General features: G+C 37.7%; 1 protein-coding gene across 1 annotated transcript in view; it reads left to right on the forward strand.

The window, feature by feature from the left end:
* The first annotated feature begins 5,569 nt into the window (after positions 1-5,569).
* Positions 5,570-26,935, forward strand: part of Snx7 (sorting nexin 7) — an 82,036-nt gene continuing 60,670 nt past the window's right edge. The window contains exons 1-2 of the mRNA XM_026401393.2: positions 5,570-5,749; positions 25,321-25,503. Of these exons, the coding sequence (XP_026257178.2) occupies positions 5,570-5,749; positions 25,321-25,503 (363 nt within the window). The remainder of the gene's footprint in view (positions 5,750-25,320; positions 25,504-26,935) is intronic.

The following is a 26,935-nucleotide window of genomic DNA, read 5'->3' on the forward strand; positions in this document are numbered from 1 at the left end:
GCCTGATGTAGGGGGTCCAGCCCCCTGTGATCTCTAAAATGGCTTCAGGGTTTTCTACCATTGTTTTGAAGAACAGGTCCCTACTTCTGTTTAAATTACCAACTAATCTCATTATCCTCTTAATGAATCACATCTAGCTTCCATTGAGGTGGCCAGTCCATACTAATATTATCAAATTGGCTGCATTCCTTATATTTTTTTTTCTGTAAGAGTCTTCCTAATTTTTTAGCTCATGGAATTTCATGAATAGTCTCTGTCCTTTGGATTTTGCTGAAAATCATGTTTTCTTATTATTTTAACATATTTATTTATTTATTTACTTACTTATTTATTTATACAATAAATATCAGAAGACTTGACATTGCCAGTGTCCCATGATAGTGAGGGAAAGTTTTTAAGAACATATATCTTAGTTAAAACTGCAAACATCACATTTCATTACAAGAACTAACCCCATCGTTGCTGTTGGGAGTCTGAATGAAATTATGGACAAATACAGCAAACATAATTTAACTTAAATTAATAATATTAACAGTCATAGTAATAAAATAATTAAGATTTATATAGCTATTTAGTTCACAAAGGAGTTCATGTGTATTGCTTTCTTTGATCCTCATAACCTTTGAAGTATCTGCTATTAATTACCCCAACTTTGTTGATGAGAAAATTGAAGTTAATAATTTGAAAGACATGCCTGAGTTCTCAAAGCTAGAAAGAAATTTCATGTTAAAAAAACTGTACACTTGCAGATAATTGGGTATTAATCACAGGCTTGAGGTTATGGCCCTTCCATTAGCTCATCTTTGCTTCATGTTAATCACCTAGAATTAACTGTTTAAAGGTTACAACTGTCATTTGTGCTATTCAAGTACTTTTGACCCTCTGTCTACCAAATACATGGTATGATTTTTGCCTCATGACACCCTTTAGGTTGAGTGAAACAACATGATCTGTTCTGGCCAAACAGTTAAGAAAAAAATAAACATAAAACAAAACAAAAACAAATGAGTCACTTCTGGGCCAGAGAGATGGGATAGAAAGTAAAAATTTTTCAAGTGGATTATTAGGGGTAACAGTAAGAGGTGTCTCTCTCACTTCCACTCCTTGATTCCTGGGACACGTTTTCTACTTATGGGGGAGGCAAACAATATAATATATTCTGATGCAAAGTACATAATCTGGACTGAACCCCATTATTTCAGGATGTTTTCTATCAAATGGCACTATGACAATCTTCAGTAGGCCAGTCCATATTTCAGTTAAGCCAGTTATTTCCAGATTATTAATATTTGGTAAGAACAGTTTATTCATGCATGTAAGCCCATAATGACTTTCTTTGTTGCAAACTATGATCAGATGTAATGCTAAGGAATTTCATGATGGTGAATAAGACACTCTGTGAGTACACTGATGGTGGTGTTGGCAGGAAAGGTAAATTCATATCCAGAATACATGCATTTCAGTGAAGAGGAAGCTACCTAGTCCTAGAGTACAGAGGTTTAATGTAATTGGCCTGCCACCAGATGCTTAGCTTGCCTCTTACACACCAGGAATATTACTATATTGAGTGTTCATTGTTGTTCTGTGCTATCGGTAGATTAGGTACACAAAAGGACTACTGGCCAGGTCAGCTTTGGTGAAAGAATATCCATATTATTAAGCCAAAGCCTAGACTCCATTCCTGCCATCACAACCACTTAGTTCATGAGTCCAGTATGCAATGAATTTGATGGGTAAGGAGAAAGTGCGTATTATGGTTTGGATATGAGGTGTCCTCAAAAGCTCATGTGTGAGACAATGTAAGAAGGTTTAGAGGACAAATGATTGGGTTATAAGAGCCTTAACCCAATAAGTGAATTATTCCCTTGATGAGATTAACTGAGTGGTCACTGAAGGCAGGTAGGGTGTGGCTGGAGGAGGTGGGTCATTGGGGGCATGACTTTGGAGAACATATCTTGTATTTGGTGAGTGGAGTCTCTCTGCTTCCCTCCATAACACTCTTCCACTATGATATTCTGCCTCACCTGAAGCACTGAGGAATGGAGCTGACCTTCTATGGACTGAAAAAACTTTTCCTCCCCTAAAATTGCTCTTATCAGGGTTTTTAGACACAACAGCAAAAAAGTTGACTAATACAGTGCATAATTCTGCCTACTTACTTGATCATTAAGAGTCACCACTGCAGTATTGGTCCTCTGGTGGGTATTTCACATTTATAAACATCTGTAATCATTATGAAAAATCCATCCATATACTTTTTTCAGTTCCCTTTCCACCAGTTACCCAATACTGTTCCTTCCAAGTCCTTGACCATCCAACCCAACCATATGCAACTACTCATTACTTAATACAAATCTGTATTTTTGGCCATTTTTTCAGACATGAAGAATGAGAATTTAATACTCCATTTATGTATTATATGTCAAAATGCAGTCTACTGTCATGTATAACTAATGAGAACAAATTAAAAAAATAAAAAAGAAATGTCTCCTGAAAAGCTCATATTTTGAAAGCATGATACCAAGTGCAGGAAGATTCAGAGATGGGTGTTTTAGGCAATGATGAGAGCTGTACTATCTTGAGGAGATGCATACATTTGGAGGATTGATAATTTGAATTAGTACTGGTTGGTAACTATAGGCAGTTGGAATGTGACTGGAGAAGTAGGTCACTGGAGGCATGCCTTTGAGGACTATATCTTGTCCCTGATTCTTTTTTTCACTCTTTTTTTTTTTTTTTTTTTTTTTTGGTATTGGGGATTGAACTCAGGGGCACTCAATTCCTGAGGCACATTCCCAGCCCCATATTGTATTTTATTTAGAGACAGGATCTCACTGAGTTGCTTAGCACCTCACTTTTTGCTGAGGCTGGCTTTGAACTTGGCAATCCTCCTGTCTCAGCCTCCAAAGCCGCTGGGACTACAGGCTGTACCACCACGCCTGGCCTCTTTCACTCTTTGCTTCCTTGTTGTCATAAGCTGAGCAACTTTACCATGTTCTTCCTCCAATGGAGTCAGCTGAGAATGGACTGAATCCCTGAAACCATGAACCCCAAAACACTTTTTCTCTTCTAAGTCACTTTTGTCAGGCATTTTTTTAACAGTGATAAAAAACTGACTAATATATATGGTGTATAACCAAATGTCATGTTGAAAATTCTGAGTACTGAAAGGATTTTCTTTCACCACTATCCTTCAGGTCTACCCTTGATTGGAGCTGTGGTGATGCAACTACTTACCTTCAGATAGTACTAGCATATGGTAAAGAATAATGGTCAGAATTAGAGTCCAAGAAACAAGGGAAAGGGCTGGGTATTGCACCTTTTAGTATTATACCTGCATTTGAAGTTTTGGACCTTGCCTATTTATAAAATTTAGTATCCAAACAAGAATTCTTCCATTCATCCAGCGATAGTCCTAATTAATGTGAAGTTAATATTATAGGAGTTATGCATATTAGAGTTGGAGTTGTATCAATAATGAATAGGTTTGGTTGGGGTTTTCTTCCTTTAGGGAGCTGTAGTCTGTGCACCCAGATGATTGAGGTTTAACCATACTACATGTATAGAGAGTGGCAGGACAGGGGGAGGTATGTGAAGAAAGATTAGATTGCCAAATGGGTGAATTATAAGTAGGAATTTTTTTCTCTCCTTCTCTCCTCTACCCTTCCCTTTTTCTTCCTCTCCCTTCCCCTGCAATTCCTCTTAACTGACCAGCATCAATATGCCCTCACTGTTTACAAAATTCTCTGCCTTAGGAATCTTATTGGTACCTGGCCAACTGGGCCAAGTCTATAAAACCTCTAGGGTTTTAAAACTAGGATTATCAACACAGAGAAAGAACTATGGGCACATTTTTTTTTTTTTTTTTAATGACAGTTATAAAATGGGAGTTCTCAGAAGCAGTGTAGTCCTGTTGTCAGGGACATCACTGGACTCCAGTGATATCAGGGTCAGTGGCACTATGTGAAGTGGCATGGCATTTAGTATCAGGTAGTGATGGCAACAGTGTCTTGCAGGAGCGGTCCTGTGCATGGTTTTGACTGTGATCTGAACTGTGTAGTCTTGGTTTGTTCTGCCTATTTTCTCAGCCTGTTCTCTATGCTCCCTGGGCAATTATGGTGAGTCATAATATCATTAAGAATTTCCTGGTTCAGAGATTGCAATTAGGAAACGTTAAATTTTCCTCACTAACCACAATGAGCTTAGAGAGGGACAAATAAAGTCTTATATTTCTGTAGACTTCAGCAGAGAGCTTTTTTGAGTGAGTACATCTGAACAGGCATATCATGATCTCTATTCTAAAAATGTTATTGTTTTCTAAAGAATATAAAACACATGCATGAAGCAAACACAATCTATATAGTGCAATAAATTAAAAGAGACTGTCATTTGGAAAGTCTGAAAGAGATGGGATTATAGTTAATTTCTGAAAGATAAGCAGGAGATAACATTTTGGGTAAAGGAATCATAAAGCTCAGTAAACTTAACTGACAATGACCAACCTGTCCAAAATCAGTGAGAGGTATATTTGACTGGATAAGAAGGGATATATTGAGGCTAGCATCAGAAACAAAAATCAGAAATAAAAAATATTCTCTATTTCTATAAATAGAAAATGCTTACATATATCTTTGGTTTCCTTAAAAATTTAAATAAGGCCTACAGAAGAGGCCAGGCTTAGGGGAATAAAGAATAAAATCTGAAGATCATTCAAAAACCTATCAAAGCAATTTGCTTTCAGTTTTCCATGATTTTTGTAATTTTAAAATATAATAAACAGTGAACTAGCAGCTAAATAATTACAGCTTTGCACTGGCAACGCAAGGACTGCAGATAATTTCTTTCTAGTCCTGCTAGTTGTCCTTGGCACTAATATTCTTGCTCATTAACTTCAGGAAGACTTCCAGGAGTAAAGATACATTGGAAAGCGGCTGAAAATAGATCTGAAATCTCAACTTCCCTGGCCTGACCATGAAATAGCCACAAAGTTCTGTTACTGGGTCAAAAATCAATGACAAGTACAGGGGAGGTTTTCAAGTCTTCTATTTTTGCATCAGCCTTTAGTAATGATGGACTCCAAAATCACAACCAAGGAGAAAGGCAACCTTTAAGGGCAGGAAATACAATATTGGTTTTTGTCTTTTGGCGGGTTAGGTCGGCTGCCTTCCAGTCCGCTGTGGATCCCGCGAACCCTACTGTTCCCTCCCAGGCTGCTTCCCAGACCCTGTCACCTCAGAAACCTTTCCTCCGCGGTCCCTGAGCTGCGTCAGTGCCCACCCGCAACTCTCCAGTCCCCCTTCCTCAGCGGGCAGCCGTCCTTCTCCCACCCTCGCCGGGTTCCGGGCCCCCCACTCTCGCTCCTCCAGGCGACCCCAGGCCACGTGGGGATGCACCCCAGGCCGCGGCGGCCCTTCCCGGCCCAGCGCTCATCCCGGCAGTTCCGCGTCTGCGCAGCGGGCGAGGGGCTGGAGCGGGGCCGGCCGGGGAGGCGCAGGATGCGCGGGAGCCAATGGGCACGCTCGGGGGAGCCGGGCAGGCGGCGGCGGCCCTTCGGGCGCGCACTCTCGGGATGGAGGGCGAGCACCGGGCATCTCTGGCGCGCTCCTCGGACCTCCCGTCCGGGGGCGGGGGCGCGGAGAGCCCTGGGGGCGGCGCCCCCTTCGCGGGCAGCAGCGGATCCTCCACCTTGCTGCAGGCCGACGTGCTCGATTTGGAGGAGGACGAGGATGACCTGGAGGTGTTCAGTAAGGTGAGGGCGCGGCGGCGGCGCGTCCCGGGAAAGTTCCAAAGCAACTCTAGGAGTTGCCTCCGTTGATCCGGCGGCCACCTGGAACGCGCCCGGCCTCTCCCGGCAGAGCCTGGGAGCTAGAGGTGGGGGAGGTCTCCTTAAACCGCCGGACCCGGGCTGCAGCAGTCCCGGCTCTCAGGGCTGCGCCCTGGCGGGGTTCCGAACCGGAGCCGCTCCCTCTTCTGCACTTTGACCTGCCACTGGGTAGGGCCTTGGCTTCACGAAGTCTGAACAAAGTTGTGATCCCCACCCCCGCTTTTTGATCTTTGTCTGCCAGGGACATCTCCTCCAGGCAGCTGTCTGAACTCGGGAGGCGGGTAGCCTGAAACTGTCCCCGCTCCTGCCAGCTGCTTTTCGGGCGCGGCCAGCTCTGAACTCGGGGAAGGAGATCACCTGAGTTTAGGGAAATTATTTTTTATTTAGTGGTGTTGTTTTTGGATTTGAGAGTTGAGTGACAACCAGACTGAGCCTGGAATCCAGTGGGAGTAGGTGCGAGGATATCTCAACCGGAGAAAACGGTCGTGTGTCTAACAGGAAGCTCCTCAGCTGCGGAGCTAAGGGTATTTCAGAGTCAACTACTGCCATCCCAACCCACAGCCGGCAGCTTTCGTTTTCCCCTTCCACTTCCCGCTGGAGGAAATTGTAGGGCTAAAGGCTTTTCCTAACTTGTAATTGGAGGAAAGTCTTGTGGGGTTAGTGGTAGACTTTTGGTGCGTGTAGACTAGTACTTGATATTTCTTAAAGGTTTTGGAGAAGATGTTGTGTCCTCCGAGAACTAAGAAAAAATAAATAAATATTAAGATTCTCTCTCAAAAAAAAAAAAAAAGAAAAAATAACTTTCTTTTAGAGTGATTGAAAGCCATTCTGGTTTCTCAGGTTGCTAATAGAAGACTTGAGTTCAGATCAGAACAATGTACTAATGACTAAGAAGCAATAGATAATTGTTACCCTGAGATGTTAGTTAAAGCAACTAACCTACTTAACCATTGTCTTTATTCTGGAAGAGAGAACAGTAGCTAGAAAGTGAACCAGCATAGTCTGGCTCCAAAGAGGAATATGTAAAACTCAGTTTTTTCTTGGTGTTAAATGGAATTGTAGGCCCACTTGCATTCTAGATACTTGGACACAGTCACAGTTTTGTGCTCTTTTCTATTTAAATTGCAAAACAACGGAATTATGTTTAGTTGTAAAAGGTTAATATTGTCTTTTTATATTACTCACATACTTTATGTTCAAATCAATGACAATTGGCCAATTGGTTGATTTATTTTTAACCTTCCTTTTTTACATTGCTTTTTAAGTCTATGAATATTAGTCTATGCTTATACATTGTTTAACTTCCAATATTGGGAAGGGGAATGTTGGGATTGGCAACTGTGTATCAGAATCACCTGGAACTGTTTTAAAACTTGTCAGGTAGTATCTCTTTCCCCAGATTCTCAGGATTCCAGCCAGTTTTTCAGGACCAGTTTTATTGGAGCACTATTGTCAGATGTGGATCTAAGGTGAAGCTGATGAAATTTAAGATGCAGAGCTGTTCATCTGCAAGGCCTGTGGGAATATAGGGAATGGCTGAAGTTGTAGATATTGGGTGGGAAGGAATTGACAGGTTGCAACCTGAAGCATTTTAAAGGAATCATTCCTGGTAAATTATCTGATGCACTCTCAGAAAATATATCCATGGCTCCAATTATTTTTTGAGATTTTTTTTCTCATTCTAAATAAAAGTGTATTTTTCCTCATAATTTTTATTAGTAATTTTGTATTTTCTTATTAAGGTATCTTTCCAAGCTGAGTATGGTGGTGTATGCTTGTAATCTCAGGGACTTGGGAGGATGAGGAAAGGAGGATTGAAGTTGGAGGCCCCCCTCAGCAACTTAAATGAGACTCTGTCTCTAAATAAATAAGTAAATAAATAAAGGATCAGTGTTAAAGTGCCCCTGGGTTTAATCCCCAGTACAAAAATAAATAAAATAAGGTATCCTTATAAATTGTGTGACCTTCAGTTCTCTGCACCTGGATCCACTGTTTATTAGGGTTGTATAATTGCATTTGCTGAGCACTTGGACAGTGTTAAGAAACAACCACTTCTAATAGAAACTGGCCATATAGATAAAAGTAAAGATATAATATTGGTTAAAGTCTAAAAAGAATCCGTATTTGGAAAAATTTGAAATTAGCCACTGTATTATATTTCATAAAGTTAAAAATTTTAACCACTAGTTATAATTAGACAAGCAAATTTAAGAAAGTTTCCGACATTTTTCTTACTCTTTAAACTAATCCTCTGTTAACCTACTTCTCTGCAGAGTTGTCTAGCCTACCCTAGGATAGTATCTCCCAATTACTCATGAAGCAGACTTATCATTGCCCTTCAATATCTTAAGACTGGCTGTAATCACATCTGTTCCCTTAGATTGTTTGTGAATATACCTCAGTGGTAGAGCACTTGTCTAGCATGTGTGAGGCCCTAAGGTTGATCCCTAGCACGAGAGGTGGGGATGTTGAAAGGAATAGACTAGTAGGTTTAATTCCAATTCCCAACTAAGCCATAAAGTGAATTTAGTGTTTTTAATAAATACATTGGAAAGAAAGAGGTCTCAATAGAGGCTAACGTTTTATAAGAATAATGTAAAATTTAAGATTATTCTGGTAAATCAGACTCTTTGAGCAAGGTTTTGAAAATAATTCATATTTTCACAGAAAAGGATACTTTTGAAAGAATGGTAAGTTATCGTTATTGGGACATTCAGTTTTCCCTTTACTATAACATTTCTAGAAGTTCAAGGGCAGGGTTCTGGCATCAGCCGAGCTTTCAAGGTCTTAGGGGGAGGGAAGAAGGAAGCCAGAGAGGCTGAAGAATGGCCAGTTTTGCTCTATAATAACAGCCTTCTTGCAAGACCTAACTCAGTGTCCCATGAAAACACTTAATCCCTTTTGAGGATAGTACCCCTAGTGTCCTAAGAACCTCCCACTTGGGCCAACTCTTAATGATTCACCACCTACCACTATTGGACATGTGAACCCTTGGAGGAAAAGCTTATATCTTATTTGACAGTAGATACAAACCATACTGGTAGAGGGACCTAACTATGTTGTTCAAAAATTCTATCGAGTACTTTGAAGAAGATATGAGAAACCTACAGATTAATTTTTCACATTTGATTTCTCAATGTTTCATTTCTATGATATACCTGTATCGGTCATCACTCTGATAAACAGAATTCTCTCCAATGAGAGAATGTAAATGAGGTTTTAATCCAGGGTCTACTTATAGAGTTGTGGGCAGGGTTGAGAACAAATAAGGGGTATTGAGGCACTTGTAGTCTTGTAGTAACAAAAAGCCATTAGGACCCCTAGCTCTAAAGTGACAAAGAATGGAAATACTGTTGCTGGAATTCAGTGGGAACTAGGGCTGTAGGAAAGAGGCCACTTCTGCAGAAACCATAATTACAGAGAGATGTGGCTATTCCCTCAGATTCCCTTGAGGGAATAGGCAGCATATTCTCTGAGGTTCTCTCCTTTGCACTCCTTCCTCCTGTCTGTGCCCTGCACTGGTTGAGCTGCTAAAGATATATCTTCCTCAGGAGTCAGACTCCTGGATGAGTGGAAGCCGATGGTTAAAACAAAGCATAACTAGTTTAGAACACGATAGCAAAGGGATAGCCACGTGCTCTTCCGTAATGTGACCTCCTTCTATCAAGAGGATCTGTGCTTCTCTCCTTGAATCTGGGGTGGGGTGGAGCCTTTGAGGGTGGATTTTAACTGTTTCTATAGTTCTGCTGGCAGTGATGCTGTGCAGCTTCTAAGCCTAGATCCTAAAAGAAAACAGAGAATTCACTTTGTTCAGTAGGACATTGCTTTCTGAAGCTGCCACTTGAGAAATGCAACCTAAGCCCTCCGTGTTGTGAAGTTACATTGAGATCATGTGTAAATGCTCTACCAGCAGCCCCATCCAAAGTCCTAGTCCCCGTCTGTCATTAACTTGAAGTCTGGCAGATGTTCATGATTACAGCCCCCAGCATCCAGGTACTCTCAGCCATCAAATCTTCCCAGTTGAGGCCTCACATGTGGTGAAGAAGAAACAAGCCATTTCTGCTGTGTGCTACCTGAATTCAGAAAACCAGGGATTGTAATTAAATATAAAACACTGAAGTTGTTTTCTACCACTATGTTTAGGGATAGTTTGCTACGTAGCAGTAATAACTATAACAATAGCTAGTAGTCTGTATAACATAGTCAGCCTTCCAAATCTTTTTGTAATTTAGAATAGTGGGTTCAGGGGAAGACTGAAATTTAATTGGGATAAATGTTAACTTCTGAAGAAGAAATCTGTTACTCATTATAAATAAAAATATAACAAAGATATAAGCTTAGTGGTTAGGAGCAGAGATTCTGTAGCTATATTGCCAATGTTTGAAATCCTGGCTCCACTGCTTGTTAGCTTTTTTTTTTTTTTTTTTTTAGGCAAATTATTTCATGTGAATACCTCATATTTATCATTTGTAAAATGAGGATAAACAGTAAATATGAGGATTGAATGACTTACCAGATGTATTACTTTTCCCTGAAATTTACATCTTGATTCTGGCTCAGTGGCTTTTACCATTTTGATGATTTAAAATGGTTGGGGGAGAAACCAATAAAACAAAATAACGCTGAGCTAGGACTATTTATATTATACCTCTTCTGGAAATTCCACTCACTGCCATCATAGTTCTCTTAGTATTAAGTACTTTTATATTTCTTTCTAAATGAAATAGAGAAAAGATAAAAAAAATCCTCAGATTTTCTCTTTGAATTAGCATATGTGATCAATGATAAAAATTAAAGCATAAGGAAAATTCAGAATAAGTTTGAGAAGACCCTTCTTAGGGTCATGATCATATTATGTTTAAATATTCCTTGTGGTTTTTTAGTACATGAAAAATCAACATGTACAAATACATGATGTTGAATCTAAACAAACACTATTGTTTTCAAGGTCACATGGTGTATTAATTGTACTGTAATCTAACCTGTCCATGATACTTCTAAAGATCCACTCCACCCTCTGTTTTGAAAAGGGGAGTTGAGAGTCTGTCAGAAATAGCAAAGAAATAACTCATCTTGAGATGCCAATGCTTTGTTATTGATTCTTTGGAACATTGTGTCTAGATGGAATCTAAGATGTTATCTGGGAGGATCATGAATCCATTAGCAGTGCCTTGATTGCCACAGAAAGAGTAACCATTTTGTCACACATTTCCTATCCATGAAGAAAAATAAAGGATTTCTCTGGTTTTGGTACCATGGCCTCTGAAGAAAGTCTGGGGAAGAACCAAAGTGGTTTAGCTTAGAAAAGACTTAAGTATTAATTCTTTTAAAGACTCTTTATGAGGAGTCATTGTGATTGAGGTGATTAAATGTTTGTAGTTTTTGAAAGGCAGAAGGGGAAAACTAAGACCACTGGGTTAAAAATCTTTCTTTTTTCCCAGGGCTAGGGATGGAACCCATCGTCTTGTGCATGCTAGGCAGGAGCTCTATCACTGGGCTGAATTCTCAGCCTACTGGGTAAAAAGTATGGGGAGAAGTTTTAAATCAATTTAAAGAGAAGTTTTCTAACTGAAGTTTCCAAAATGAAAAAGATTGCCTCATACAGTCATGAATTATGTCACTAAAAATGGCTAATACAAGCTGGATGACTAATTGTCCCAGAGAAGAAGATGATGTGACAGTTGACTGTCCTTTTCCATAATTAAGAAGTAGTTACAATGGAATTCTAGCTTACTAAATTTAACTGCAAGAGCAGTGGAAAAACTTAATTGGATGATCCTACTTATCCCTTCAACTTAATTCCCAAACTGAACTCTATTCCACCATTTCCCAATTCCTAATATTTCCCGTCCCAATCCTGTTGTCCTTTCCATTTAATTTTCTGTTAATGATGTCATAATTCCTTAGGTATCAAGGATAAAATGCTTAACGTTTACCTTTTATTCATCCTACTCACTGACTCTCCATGTCTGCCCATATATATGAAATGTTCTTGGAATTGGTGTCGTCTTTACAAATGCCTACAGCTGCAATCAGAGCACTTACATGGTTACCTCTGAGAACCATTAATATGGCCTCATGGTCTTCATTCTCCTCCTCATATCCTGCCTCTCTCTGGTCTATCCCATGTGCTTTCAGAGCTCTACTTAGATTGCTCTTCAAGGCTCTTGGTGATCAGACCACACCCTGGCTCTTCTTCCTTCTCCCTCACTACTCTCTTTCCCTCTTCTAGAGCCTCGCTCATTACAGAGCGTACCATGAATCAACTATGTTACTAAGAGCTCATTAGAATGCAGTCTCAGAACTCACTCCAGACCCAGTAAATCAGAATCAGTGTCTGAGCAGGATTCCCTGGTGGGCGGTTTATTTTCATCTTACATTTTGCCCAGCATTGGTCCAGAAGTTCTGATCTAGTTTGATTTGCTTGCCACTGCGTGAGCTTACTCTGTATTTGTTTACTTTTATAATTATTGCTGGCTCAACAAAATGAAATCCTTTCTGATTTTTATGGCCCAGTGTAGAACTACCTTTTCCTTAAAAGCCTTCTTCCCTCCCCAGATAGAATTAATTTCTTTCCATTCTGTGCTTTCCAGAATAATATTTGAATATCATAATACTTAATACATTTTGCCTTTTAAATAGATGTTTATTTCTCTTATGTAAAACCATGATTGTCTAGTTCCAATAGACTAAACTTCTTGAAGGTAGAAGGGTAGGGACATCACATAATTATGGGATATTTAGATTGCATATTAATCACATACTTACTTTAATGAATGACATGGCCTCTGGCTTTTTTTTTTTTTAGGTCTTATAGATCCAATTAAAATAGTAATTTGTTGATGCTCTTTCAGAAAATTCAGTTTGTATTGTATTGGTCTTTCCTAGCAGGATACTATACTGAATAGAATTAAATTCTTAATCAGTGGTGAGTGATATTATTGCTAGATTGGTGCACAGCTCTCTGGACAAGATCTCCTGCTTAGTTTGTATGAGAAGAAATAAACACAAAACATGTAAAACCCAGGGAAATCATTCAGGAATGTCTTTTACTTAGAAAAATAAATTGCTTTAAGCTAATAGCACCTGACTCAGGATTTGGTTCCAAGCCACAGTAACCAACTCTGGCAGGAAAGGAGTGAATTGGTATTAGGCAGCTCATAGACCAGATCAAAAGGTTGGAAATGCAGGTGCAGAAAGGGAACTACAGTGCTTTCCTGCAGAAACAATGGTGTTTTATTTGTTTTTTATGTTTATTAGGGGCCGTGGAGGAAATTATTATGAATATTTTGGGAAAATGAGGTCAAAACACTCCAGATTTAAATATAATGTACTCTACATATAATATTTTATCCTATGAGCTTTAAAAGTGGAGTTTCATGTTTATATCTTTGAGGATCCAAGCACAACTCTTAACTAATAGCCTTCTATAGTTTTATAAATAGCTAGTAAAAGAAACACATTTGGTAGTTAATGAAATTATGGTGCTCAAAATTAATTTCATTCATGCGCTTATTTATTTCTATTTCATGCTTTCTAAAGAAGAAGTAAAACTTAAATATTTACAGTTAACCACCTCACATACATATTTTTAAGGTTTTCCTTATAAGTAAGTGAAGAATTATGTGATTAAAAAGTTTTATTTATTTTAAATGGAATGTTTGATTAACTCTGGAAGTGTATATATCAATCATACTTCATGACAGTTACCTATAGTATTGGTAAAAAGGACAATGAAAATCAGTAGCAAATACTGACATAAAAAATCATGAAAGTCCACTTAGATGGTAAAGCCAATAGTTTTTAAAATTAAAACAAATAATTTTACTATTACTATTTTTACTTTGAGAAATATTTTATATGGCATGTTTTCTTTTTGTTTCTTTTTGAAGATAACTTTGTGGAGGTATATTTTACATAGCATAAAATCCACCTGTTTGGGTGAATGAGTTTTTTTCAAGTAGGCTAATTGAGTTGTACAGCCATCCCTGTAAGCCTGTTTTAAAACATTCTCATCTCCATAATAAGATCCATCATTGCCCTCTACAATTAATCCCTGTTTTCCCACCCAACCATAGATACCCATTTGCTATTTTTCATCAATCTACTTAGATTTTCTTCCTCACGTCATTTCATATAAATAGAATTATTTAATATGCGGCCTTAATGTCTGCTTTCTTTCAGTTAGCATTACATTTTTGAGGTTCACTTTTGTTGTAATTTTTATCATAATCTTAATTTTTTTGGTATAAGAAGCAAGAGTTCTTCTTGTTGTTGTTTTTAATATTGGGGATTGAACCCGGGGCCTTGCACATGCTAGGCAGTTGCTCTACTGAGCTGTGTCCCTATCCTCAAGAGTTCTTGTTTAAAAATGAAAAATAGCTTCATTAAAAATGAAATATGAAGAATAACAAGTCTGTTTAGAATTAAATTGAAAACCTTACTGTGTGTGACAAAAATACATGGTAAATTCTTGTCATATGAATGTTGAAAATTGGAAGAAAAAAATCCCAAATTTGTTCTATTCTACTATTTCTGAGAAATCTTTTTAACCTGTTTGAACATTGAATATTACCTTCATCAGCTCTAAGTTATGCTGCAGTATAACACCTGAATATCTAGTGGCTTACCTACAATAAATATTTGCTTCTTAGTTGTATATCTTTTAGGGGACTCAGCTGTGATTCTGTTGTAGACTTTGAGTCTGTTCCCCTTAGTCATGTGCATTTCAGTCACTAAGGAGTGACTTCTAACTGGGACACCATTCCTTGGCAGAGGGAAAAGAATGCGTGTGCTGGTGGAAAGAGGCAGCAGCTCTCACATCTTCTGCCCAGATGTGTGCATTGTCTAGAGCAAGTCACTGGCCAAACCTATTGGAGTAGGGGAAGCACTGAAAATTGCCCAGCAATTAGCCAGCAGGTATAATCCTCTCAAAGGAAGAATACTCTTGCTACCTCCAACAATGGTTTTGTGGCCAAGTTATAGGCAGATTACTTGTTAGACCTTTCAGCATAAAGAAAACCAAATTTTTAATAGAGCGTTAAACATAAAAAAAGGAAATTTTCCATTAGTTAAGAAATTATCCAAGCGTAATTGAGATAAGCGGAATTGCATTAGTTATGATGAGTAACCTCTAATAGACTAATGCTAATAAGTAGGTGAATAAGACCTTAGAGAAGCTGAGCTAGCTCTAGCTGGACAAGAAATGTCTTCTTTTGGATTTTCAGGTACAATATTCATCATGGAGTTCTTCCCTCACTGTTTTAAAGACTTACAAAATAAAGACATGAATACGTGAAATTCTGACATAGTAAATGTGACAGTTAAGCTTTGTTGGTTATTCCCCTCATCAAAGCCCATGTTGGAGTCTGGCATGTCCTTTTTTTGTCCTTGAGTATTTCATCCCTTTTCTGCCATGGGCTTGCTGGTCTTGGACTAGACTTCTCATCCCTCAGTATTTTACATAGCTGGCTGCTTCTCACCTTACCTCCTGAAAGCCTCCCTGAATGTAGCTACCAACAGCATTCTTCCTGCTCTGGAACTTACTCCCTTATATATCAATGCTTAGTCTCTAGTCTTGTTTTTATCTGGAATTATCTTATTTATTGAGGTGTTGATTTGTTTCTTGTCTGTACCTCCTTTGTGTTAGCTTTTCATCCCTACGACTGTAATACCTGACATGATCAATTTAGAAGAGGAAAAGTTCATTTCATTCACAGGTTCTGAGATGCCAGTTCATGATTGGCTGACTCCATCACTCTGGGCCTGAGATGAGGTGGAGCTTCAGGGCAGAAGGGCATGGCAGAGGGAAGCTGCTCACCTCTTGGTAGCCAGGAAGCTGAGAGAAAGCTGAAACCAGAGATCAAAATACATAATGCCTAAGGCATGCCCTAGTGACCCACTTCCTCCAGCCATGCCTCACCTGCCTGTAGTTTCCATGCAGTAATCCATTCAAATTCTTAACCCATCAAATAAATTAAACCACTGATGAAGTTATCTCTCTCATAATCTGGTGATTTCACTTGTATTAACACAGAAGCTTTGGGGGGATACCCATATCCAAACGGTAACATTCTTTTTACCCAACTCAAAATATAAGCTTCACAAAAACAGGACCCCTGCCATACTTGACCATGGTTTTGTTCCCTGCCCAGGGCCTTTGACATAGCTGGCCTTTAGTGAACATTTTCGAAAGGAAATAAAATTATTATTTTAGGTGCTTTGTGCATGTGTTTAACTCAATGAAATTAAGAGATACGTGATTTTGTAAAAATTATTAGAATCCCTAAGCCAGAAACTTATTTAATTGTAAAATATGGTTGATAACAACCGGTTGTTCAGAGGATTAAATAAATTAATGGACATATTAACTGTTGTGAAGGCACAGTTGCTAGTGCTTAGGAAACTGAGTATTTACTTACATGTTGAGTAAGATGAATGATTTTGACTTAGGTAAACTCCCACTTTGATTCATAATGAGATCTTCAGAGAATCACAAACATATACTTGTTTCTATCTTTATAGGGCTTGTATTTGTTTAAGGCAAGACATTGTGGTACTATACAGATGATCTAGATGGAGCTATATATTACAGCTTCTTAGATACATGCAGAAAATATATATTAAAAAATCCTTTCAGGTAGTCAGAGAAGGTACCATTGGGATGAAATTTAGGAGGATTCTTACTTTTCATTGAAGTAATTAGAGCGTGTTTTTCCATTTTTGAGAGTAATGCCAAAATTCTGGTAATTGCTTCTTAAATGTATGTGTGTAATTCCTTCTTGAGTGAGTCATTGCCTATACTGTCTGCTTGTCAATTTAGAATTACCCAGAGATAAGAGTATTTGGTGCATCTCTTTTAATCCCAAACTGGTTTTTCTAATACATGTGTGAAATGAGTAAGTACACATTAAGACTCTTCAGGAATGCCTAGTACATTTGTTACTGGAGATAGATATTGACACAGTTCAACCTTTTCCTGGGGAATGTCTATAAAAGCTACCTTTTGGTTGAAGGGACTACTTTTAGTTTAATGCAGGCCAGGATTGATTTGAGCCACACCTAGTAAGTGCACAGCTGGCTGGCTGCGCCCCTTAGGAACCCTTTCTGGACACACTCCTGGGTTGAGTCTGTTGTGTTGTCTGTGTACAGCACAAGCCTTCAACCTCCTTAGCAGTTCTGGTTAGAATATTTTTTCCTGGCTCATTCTGCTCCAGTCTGTTGTCTCTGGATCCACTGTTGGCTGATTCTACATTTCCTGTGTATATCCAGTACCTTGGGCTTGCTTTAAGGAAGGTTCCATACATGCTCTGTCCTTGGTAGACTCAGCATTCATGGTTTGAAGGATCTTTTATTGGCAGCAATGTGACTAAGTGTTGAGGCACACGTGTGAGTGCATCAGCGTGTTTGAATACACACTTAGTGACGGACCTTAAAGGAATTTTCAGCCCTAACTCCCTAACCTTTTAGTTGTTCTTTGTCTTTGGAGTAGTCTTTATTGAGGTGAATAAAAACATTGATTTCTGAATGTGTGTGTTTGTGTGCTCATGTGTGTCTAAATGTTAAGGGTTTTTCTTTGTTTCTTTCTTTCTTAACAGAAATGCAAATACTGAAAGTTTGAAATTTACCTTCTGCCAATTTGCCAGGCATTAAAAGGACTTTACTTTTATTTTTAAGTTCCATGAGAAACCTGGGCAAAGAAAATTAATGCATACTTTTCCATAATCAAGACCATATCATTGCTGGTGTGTTGCTGCACACCTATGACTCTAGCTACTTGAGACTGAGGCAAGAGGATTGCAAGTTTGAGGGACAACGTAGGGAGACTCTGTCCCAAATAAAAAAGGGCTGAGGGGGTAACTCAGTGGTAGAGTATCCCTGGGATCAGTACCCAGTACTGCAAACAAGAAAAAAATTATTATTATTGTTCTACTTAAACGTACTTTTTAAAAACTTTTAAAATAATTCTTATGGAATATTCTGATACATATAATAGTATATGAATATCTATATACATATTTTATTGTTATTTATAGAACATCTATAGTGTAAAGCAAGGGCAAGCAGCCTGTGGACCAAATGTGGTTTTGTAAACAACATTTTAAACATTTTATTAGCATATAGCCACACCCATCCTTTTTTATTTTATTTTAGGTACCTGGGTTTTAATCTAGGGCCAATTTACTTGAGCAACATCCCTACCCCCTTTTCTTTTTTTTTTTTTTTTAAAGAGAGAGTGAGAGAGGAGAGAGAGAGAGAGAGAGAGAGAGAGAGAGAGAGAGAGAGAGAGAATTTTTATTATTTATTTTCTAGTTCTCGGTGGACACAACATCTTTGTTGGTATGTGGTGCTGAGGATCGAACCCGGGCCGCACGCATGCCAGGCAAGCGCGCTACTGCTTGAGCCACATTCCCAGCCCCTACCCCCTTTTCTAAAATCTTTTGAGACAGTCTCACAAAGTTTCTTAGGGTCTCACTAAGTTGCTGAGGCTGGCCTTGAACTTGAGATCCTCTTTTCTCAGCCTCCAGAGGCCCTGGGATTACAGGCTTGGGCCAACTCACCCAGCCCCACAACCCATTCTTTTATGTATTGTCTCTGACCTGTCACACCACAGTGACCAAGTTGAAAATTTTAAGAGAGACCATATGGCCCTGGAAGCCCCAAATATTTGCTGTTTATCTTGTTCCTTACAGATAATGTTTGTAGACTCCTGGTAATAGAAGAATAAAATTGACATCCATGAACCAATCCCCAGCAGAAGAAATAGAAAATTCAAATATTTTAACATAACTGTACTACCTCCCCAAATGATTCTATTTAGTTAAAAAACAACAAAAACAAAACAAAAAACCCCAAGTAGTCTGGAATCCATATTTGCCATTGATTTGTTATTGTATATATCTTGAAGCAGTATATTTTAAAGATTTGTGTTCTTTTGGACTTTGCATGTTTTAGGACTTTTAAAAAACTCTACACTCCTGTGTGAAATCTTTTATGATTTACTATTCTTTTCTCCTCATACTTAGTTTATGAGATTACTCCCTGTCATGGCACAAGGTTGTAGTTAATTTTCATTGCTGTGTAGTACACATACCCTTGTATGCATATGGCACAATTTATGTTTCCATTCTTTTGTTTCTAGAACTTTTTTTCTAGTTTCCAACAGTGCTGCCTTGAATGTACTTGTACTTCCTCAGATTTTGTGTGCTATATAGGTATATATTAATCATAAACATTTATTTACTTGCTTTAGATTAATATTTAATTTCATGAGAAACTGAAAAGAGTAAATTCACTGATGACTCCCAGGGATCAGTATCATATTTTGATATAAGTTTGACTTAATGGCAGTTAGAAGGTCAAATCCTGGTTTCTCCACTTAATAGCAGTTAGAATTTGAAAATGGAATTTAACCTATTTCCTCATCAGAAAACCAGGAGTCAAAGAGTTCTTGCCAACAGTATTTCTATCTAGTTAAGAAGGGAGAATAATGCTAAGTGTGAAAGTAAACATCTGCAATTTAAGCTACTCAGGAGGCTGAGATAGGAGGATCTCAATTTTGAGGCGAGCTTTGGCAAGGCAATAAGACCCTGTCTCAAAATAAATTTTTTTTTTTTTTTTAAAAGGGCTGGAAATGTAGCTCAGGGCAGAGTTCCCTGGTTTCAATCGGTAGTATCAAGAGACAGGGGGATGAAGAATAAAGAAAAGGAAAAAGGGGAAAATATATTCCCTAGGAATGTGGTAAGGTTAACATAATTCATATAAAGCTTTTAAGCAGGCATTGTGCACATCACTTTCATTACTCATTTTTGTGCTCATTTCAGTCCTCCTTAATCCAAGGTGAAGTATGACCTTTCTAAGGAGTTAAAAGTGTGAAACTGAAACTCAGAAAAGTGACTTGACCAAGTTCACACAACTGGTATATAATCTAAGCTTGGATTAAGGTTAGCTCTTTTTTTAAAAAAAATTAAAGATATCATTCCTTACTTTGTTTTCTGTTGCTATAATAGGATACCAATTATACTGGCCAGTTTATAAAGAAAAGAGTTTTATTTTGATTCAATTTTGAGGTGAGCTTTGGCAAGGCAATAAGACCCCGGAGTCTGGAAAATCCAACACTGAGTGACCATATCTGGCAAAGACCTTTGATTCATAGTGGAGAGGGGCAGGACAAGAGGGCATGTTCAAAGAAAGAACAGGATAGTGGGAGCTGACCTGCTTTACAACAATCTACTATGGAGAGAAGTAATCTAGTCCTGAGATAATTACACAAATCCTTTCATGTGGGCAGTTCCTCCATGACCTAATCACGTTTTAAAGGACCCACCACCACTCAATATTATTATATTGGAAATTAAATGTCAACATGACTTTTGGTGGGGACAAAGCATAGTCAAACCATAGCACGACAGTTTTTATTTTATTTAATTAATTTATTTTGTCAGAAGGAAAAATTATGTGCAAAATTTCTTTGGTCAGTGCGTGGCTCCATAGCGCATGAAACCGAAGAAAGCACAAGTGTATTTGAGTTAGCACTGTTTGAAGGTTGAAGAAATAAGAAACAGACGAATGGATAAAGGAACTGTGGTATGTGCATGCAAGGGTGTCTCTGCTACATGGCAATGGAAATTATGTCAAACAAGATTAGAGTGTTGTATGCCCCTTTATAGAACATGACAGGCTGGCTTTTCCCCCAATCATATTTTCAGCAGTGTTCCGAAGAAGGCCTTTCTCATTTATTATTATTATTATAAGCAGGCAGATTGGAAGGATTTGTAAACCAAAACACAGCTGGTAGGTCTAAATTTAGGCCTATCAAGATGAGTGTCCCTCTTCACAACATGGTTTCTCAAACTCCTTCCACTTTAAGTTGCTGTTTTACCAGATGTCTCTTGGTGTGCATGTTTCTTGTGCATCAGCAATTTTATTTGCATGGCCTTTTCATGCCAGTATTCTGATTTATCACACTTCTCACATTGATTTTTCCTCCCTTCTACTTGTAAAAAGAAAATAGCTGTTTGTGCACAGATGGTGGATGCAATTTAGTATTATCAGAGTAATTCATGTTATATTTATGAGATGTTCCTGAGTAGCATTTTAGTGAGGGATGTTAAGGAAGAACATCTCTGGTAGAGGTCATATCTCACCTTTTAACCGGTTTCATTTGATGTTTATCTCCCGAGTGTTCAGATATCCACTAAATGTCATTTATTTTAAATTTCAGCTGTGTTTTATTTATTTCAGGAGTAAAACTTTGGAAACATCTAATAGCATAAAGCAGGGGTGGCAATAACCCTTTTCCAGAAATTACTAGAGTTGTTATTAGTCTTTAAAAATAAATGAATGATTATAGCAAAGATGAAATATTTGAGATGTGGTATCTCTCTTCCTTTCTACCCTTACCTCCAACTTCAGGTTTTTATTGTGCACAACTCTAGCTGCAGATATGCTATTTTAGTTTGCGAGGGCTGCTGTAACAAAGTACCAGAGACAGAGTATCTTAAACAACAGAAATTAATTGACTTGTAGTTCTGGAGAATGGAAGTCGAAGATCAGGATGTTGGCAGGGTTGCTTCCTCCTATCTGTTCTAGGCCTCTCAGCTTGGCTGGTATGAAGACAGCTGTTTTCTCCCTGGTTTTCTTTGCATTCTCTTTCCTCTGAACATGTTTCTGTGTCCAAATTTCCCCCTTTTGCAAAGATACCAGTTATAAAAATAACTACAGACCACTTTAATGAGACCTCATTTTAACTTAATCACATCTATAAAGACCTTATTTCCAAATAAGTTTACATTCCGAGGTACAGTTGATTATAGGACTTAAACATGAATTCTAGGGGAACCCAATTTGGTCTGTAACAAATGCTTATAATAAACCAAGAGTAACAACAGGAAAACTTACACTTAATTTGTAAATCATTTTGGCAATAAATTCCAATCTCATGCTAACACTGTTCTAAATCCACTCATTTCAGTAAAGTTACTGAAATGGTTTTCATTACTTACAATAGATGTATTGTTTTGGAGTAAGGATAAAATACAATGAATTCTCACAATACACAGAGCTTTTTTTTTTTTTTTTCTCTATTTTGCACATTCAGATCTCAGCCTGAAAGCAACTCAAGGTTTTCTTGGTTTTGTGTGTGTGCATTTCACTATGGTAGCTATAGGAACAGTGCTAAATGTGATTTAAAAAGCAGAAATTTGTCATACAGATAATTTCCCTTTTGTACTGATCTCTTGAAGGAAAAATGAAAAGTTATGTTTTCATCATTTAAAAGACTAAGATAATGGGCATGTATCCAAATGTTGGAGGCGGTAGAGGATAAGAGAGACAGAGAGTGATTGTGGAGATGAGACCTCTGTTTAGAAAGAACAAATTTTGATGATCCATTTCTCCTGAAAAGCATCTACCGCAAAAGGTTAAATGCAGCTCTTTTTGGTTAATTGCTTCTTTGCTTCTTTTCACACACTTATTTTCTTTAGTTATTCATGTCCAAATGTAAATTTTAAAAGTATTGTCTGTGTCTGTGTATTTTCTTCCCCCATCCCCCCCCCCTTTTTTTCAGAGTGAATATAAAACACTTTGGATAGTCAGTTTTATTGAGGTTTTAGGAATGTTTGAGTGATTCATAGTAATTTAAATCCTTCTACTGAAATCTTAGATGTTGCTAAATTTCAGCCTGTAATTTTCCTCCTTTGCCAGATATCGAAACGTATTTTTGTGACACCACACACTACACTCACTGGAATCGTGAGCCTTTGAAAATTCATGCAGATCTTTCCCACTCTGCAAAAGGGTGCATTTTAAGCTGAAGAAATGGAATGCTAAATTATGTAGTAGGTAAAAGAAGTGGGTTGTGGTGAGTTGGGAGGGTGAATATGAAAAATGCCAGAGCACATGGCAGCATCAGTGAAATTGAAAGTACATGCGCCCGTCATATTGAAATATGTCTGCTTAAAAAACTCCTGTTTATATGAAATAGTTTTTGAGAGAGATATTTGTACATGCTGATTGCACATTTATTTGTAAGTTCTGAATTCTGTTAATGGTTGCTTAGTTTTCCTTTATGTTAGCATCCCATACTTGCATTGGGACAGTCTTATTTTCATTTGTTCTGATATATTTTTGCATATTTTTTTATTTAACTGTGCAACCTTCATGAGTTAAGGAAAAATGATCAAATGTAATCTGAAGTCTTCTGCCCCATTCAACTCTTCTATCACCATGATTTCCTATCTCTGAACATATCATGGACAATGTTGACTCTAACAGATTTCATTTTTTCTGATTATGAAATAATATGTTTGTTTAAGAATATTTGGAGAATGCAAAAAGTCACATAGAAAAATATGAAAATCAACAGCAGTCCCAGCATCTGGAATAACTTCTGTGTGTGTGTGTGTGTATATATATATATAAGCTGTATAGCTTCTAAGTTCTCCCCTTCTTTCCCTCCCTCTTCTTTCTGCTTTCTCCCAGTCATACACCTACTAATATATATTGAAACCTGGTTGTGCATGGACTTATAACATGTTTTTGTTTAATAGCATACATCAGCCAAGTGAGGTGGAACATTTCTGTAATTCCAGCAATTCAGGAGACTGAGACAGAGGGATCACAAGTTCGAGGCCTGCCTCAGCAACTTAGTGAGGCCTTAAACAACTTACTGAGACCCTGTCTAAAAATAAAAACTAAAAAGGGCTGGGGATATATATGGCTCCGTGGTTAGGTGCCCCTGGGTTCAATCTCCAGTTCTCCCCCAAACAACAACAACAAAAAACAACATATAGGTAGAATTTATTGTATCCCATCATCTGAATATAAAATGATATATTTCCCAAACTCTAGTTATAAGCCATTTGTTGTCTCTCTATTTTTGTGTGTTTGATTAACCCAACTGAATGTATGTATGTGTTGTGGGGGTGGTATAGGGGTACTGAGCAAATAAGTATATTCAGGATGCTAGGAGCCAGGCTTACTGCTAGAGAAAAGAGTTACAAATACGTAAGGAAGAATAAACCACGTGGTATCAATTTAGGATTAGAGGTATCAAGTTTGAAAATGAACTCTTGGAATTTCACTTCTTTTTCTATTTATCTATAGATCCATATCTAAAGGAAATGTGTGGAGGGGTATCTTATACATTTATTTCCTAGCACTCATATTGTTTTTTGAAAGAGAGTGAGAGAGAGAGAGAGAGAGAAAGAGAGAGAGAGAGAGAGAATATGAATCTTTTTTTTTTTTTTGTAGATGGACACAACACAATGCCTTTTTATTTTTTATGTGGTGCTGAAAATTGAACCCGGGTCCAGCCCGTGCTAGGTGAGCGCTCTATTGCTAACCCACAATCCCAGCCCTCTTATTTTATAAAAAAAATCAGAGTCTTGGAACAAAGCAGCCCAAATGGGTTAAAATAGTGGGGTTTCACACTTTCCTGCCAATATCCATGGGGCCAAGTAAAGATAGGAGATTGGATGTCTTTCATCTGGTATGCAGGACTTTCACTTCATATCTGTATTTTCATGAGCGTCTCCCCTTATACTGATACCCTGGAGTTAGAACCTTCCATAAAGTAGTTCCACAAAATAAAGTTAGGAAGTGACCTGATTACATGGGGTGAAGAGGGAATTTGATGTTCTTGTTTGTTTGATTCGATTTTAGACCAATGTTCTCATTTTAACTTTACCACCACCTCAGTGTACATGAACTTCCAATGACTCCAGTCCCTGAGCCCTTCTGGAATTCTGCTTCGTCAATATGTTTGCATCGTTCTAGTTTACCTTTGTTTTCTAGGTCACTTTTCATTGTTGTACTGGGATTTCAGTGCTCACTGATTGATCAGGTTCCCAATTTCTAAAAAGTGGTTGATATATCTTGCTTGCCGTAGTTTTTCTTTTAATCCTTTTCTTGGCCTTTTTGGGCTTTTATGAAATATACCCGAGGATGGGTAATTTACATATAACAGGAGTTTATTTCTTATTGTTCTAGAGGCTGAAAAGTTCAAGAGCAAAGTGCTGCCGACAGGTTTGGTGTCTGGTGAGGGCTGCTCTCTGGTTTCAAGATGGAGCCTTGTTGCTGTGTCCTCACATGGTGGAAAGCAGAAGGGCAAAAAATGGCTAGTTTCTGCCCATTATAAGATCACCACTGCCATTTATGAAGTCTTCTTGGTTGTGATTTGATCACCTTGGGAAGACCCTACCTTTTAATACCATTGCATTTATCATTAAATTTCTACTTGAATTTTGGAGGAAACACAAACATTTAAACCTTAGGGATCCTTAAGGGTGTGTGCCTTTTATTTGTTCTTATCTTTTGGTTTGGGTGGGAGTTTATAGGGTGCAGAAGTAAAAGTAAGTGTTTAACATACCATGTGCAATCAGATCTTCAATAGTCTTTTTGTTCTTAACATATTTGGGTAATATTGGCTATATCTAAGAAATAGAGAGTTTTAACTATTTTTTTTGGTATTCATTTTTGTATATTCTGTTCCTTAGGATGCTTCATTGATGGACATGAACTCCTTCAGTCCGATGATGCCAACATCCCCTCTATCGATGATAAACCAAATCAAGTTTGAAGATGAGACAGATTTAAAGGATCTCTTCATTACAGTTGATGCACCTGAAAGCCATGTTACTACAATTGAAACTTTTATTACTTACAGGATTATAACTAAGGTAAACATTGAATGAACATTTTCTTGCACATCACTGCTCTCTTTGAATATTTTGGAAGTGCTTCTTGGTCATTATATCTCTTAATATGCAGAATATTATTCAAATTGACTTTTACTTGTCAATCATTTTGGGTAAGACGTTGTATCTTATCTGCCATTTACTTGTTCTGTTTGAAGTTTAAAATTTGAATTGACTTAATAACTAGTAATGAATTTAGTTATAACTATTAGAATAAAAGCATTTAGATTTTTACTGTAAAAAATAAATAAATGCCTTTGGAAAAGAAAAGCCAAAGGTTTCTAATGCAGATAGTAAATGGTTAAAAACATGACATAATATTTTTTTTTTTTAAAGAGAGAGTGAGAGAGGAGAGAGAGAGTGAGAGAGGAGGGAGAGAGAATTTTTAATATTTATTTTTTAGTTCTCGGCGGACACAACATCTTTGTTGGTATGTGGTGCTGAGGATCGAACCTGGGTCGCACGCATGCCAGGCGAGCGCGCTACCGCTTGAGCCACATCCCCAGCCCATGACATAATATTTTGTATTTACAATTCTTCTAAAGATTACAAAATGTAATACTGTTGTTTTTCAGGAGAAGATGGCCACTTTATATATTACCATTATATATATATATATATATATATTACCATTACTTCTTTAATAATGCAAAGGCAGAAGTAGATTCAAAACCCAAGACTCCTTTATCCTCTGCAAAAAGACAGTTTACCTCAACCAAATAGTATAATCTGAATTTTATTAAGTACTTTATTTAGAGAAATCTTTGATAATTCTGTTTATAAGTTAAATATCTTGTTTATAAAGCCTCACCCTGGAGTTGTGTGGTTCATAAATATAAAAGATTCATCTCTTTTTTTAGCTGAACATATTCTGAACTGCATTCCTAATGATCCTATCTCCTAATACAAACTTGAGTCTGTAAGCTTCTCAAGGGTGTTGACTACATCTAAAGTGGTTAGTAATTGCAAACACAATTTTTAGGTCATAGTAAGTAAGCAATTAAATTTTTTGGTGAATGAGTGAATGAGTTTACAATATCTTAGTTAATATCAAGAGGTGATAGAACAAGATATGCTGGAATTAAATCTTGATTTCTCCCCTTCCTTATTATGTGTCTTGGACAATTCAGTTAACCTCTATTTATTAGTATCCTCATTTGTTAATAGGGTCAGAGTTCTAATTATTTCATGGGGTCTTTATGAAAATCAAATATGTTAATATAGGAATACTGCCAGGAGTAGAGGCAGGGTTCTCTGGTTACTACTCTTATAAGCTTTGGTTGTCATCATCCTTCCAAGCAGAGAATTTGTGAAACAATTGTTTTCCTATCATTCACATCTCTTGGAAAGATGCTCTTCATAAGCTCTCTAGTGGATTTCATTATGATCATAGGCATACAATGAGTTATTAATA

This window comes from Urocitellus parryii, chromosome 11 (assembly GCF_045843805.1).
Source record: "Urocitellus parryii isolate mUroPar1 chromosome 11, mUroPar1.hap1, whole genome shotgun sequence".
NCBI classification, from domain to species: domain Eukaryota; kingdom Metazoa; phylum Chordata; class Mammalia; order Rodentia; family Sciuridae; genus Urocitellus; species Urocitellus parryii.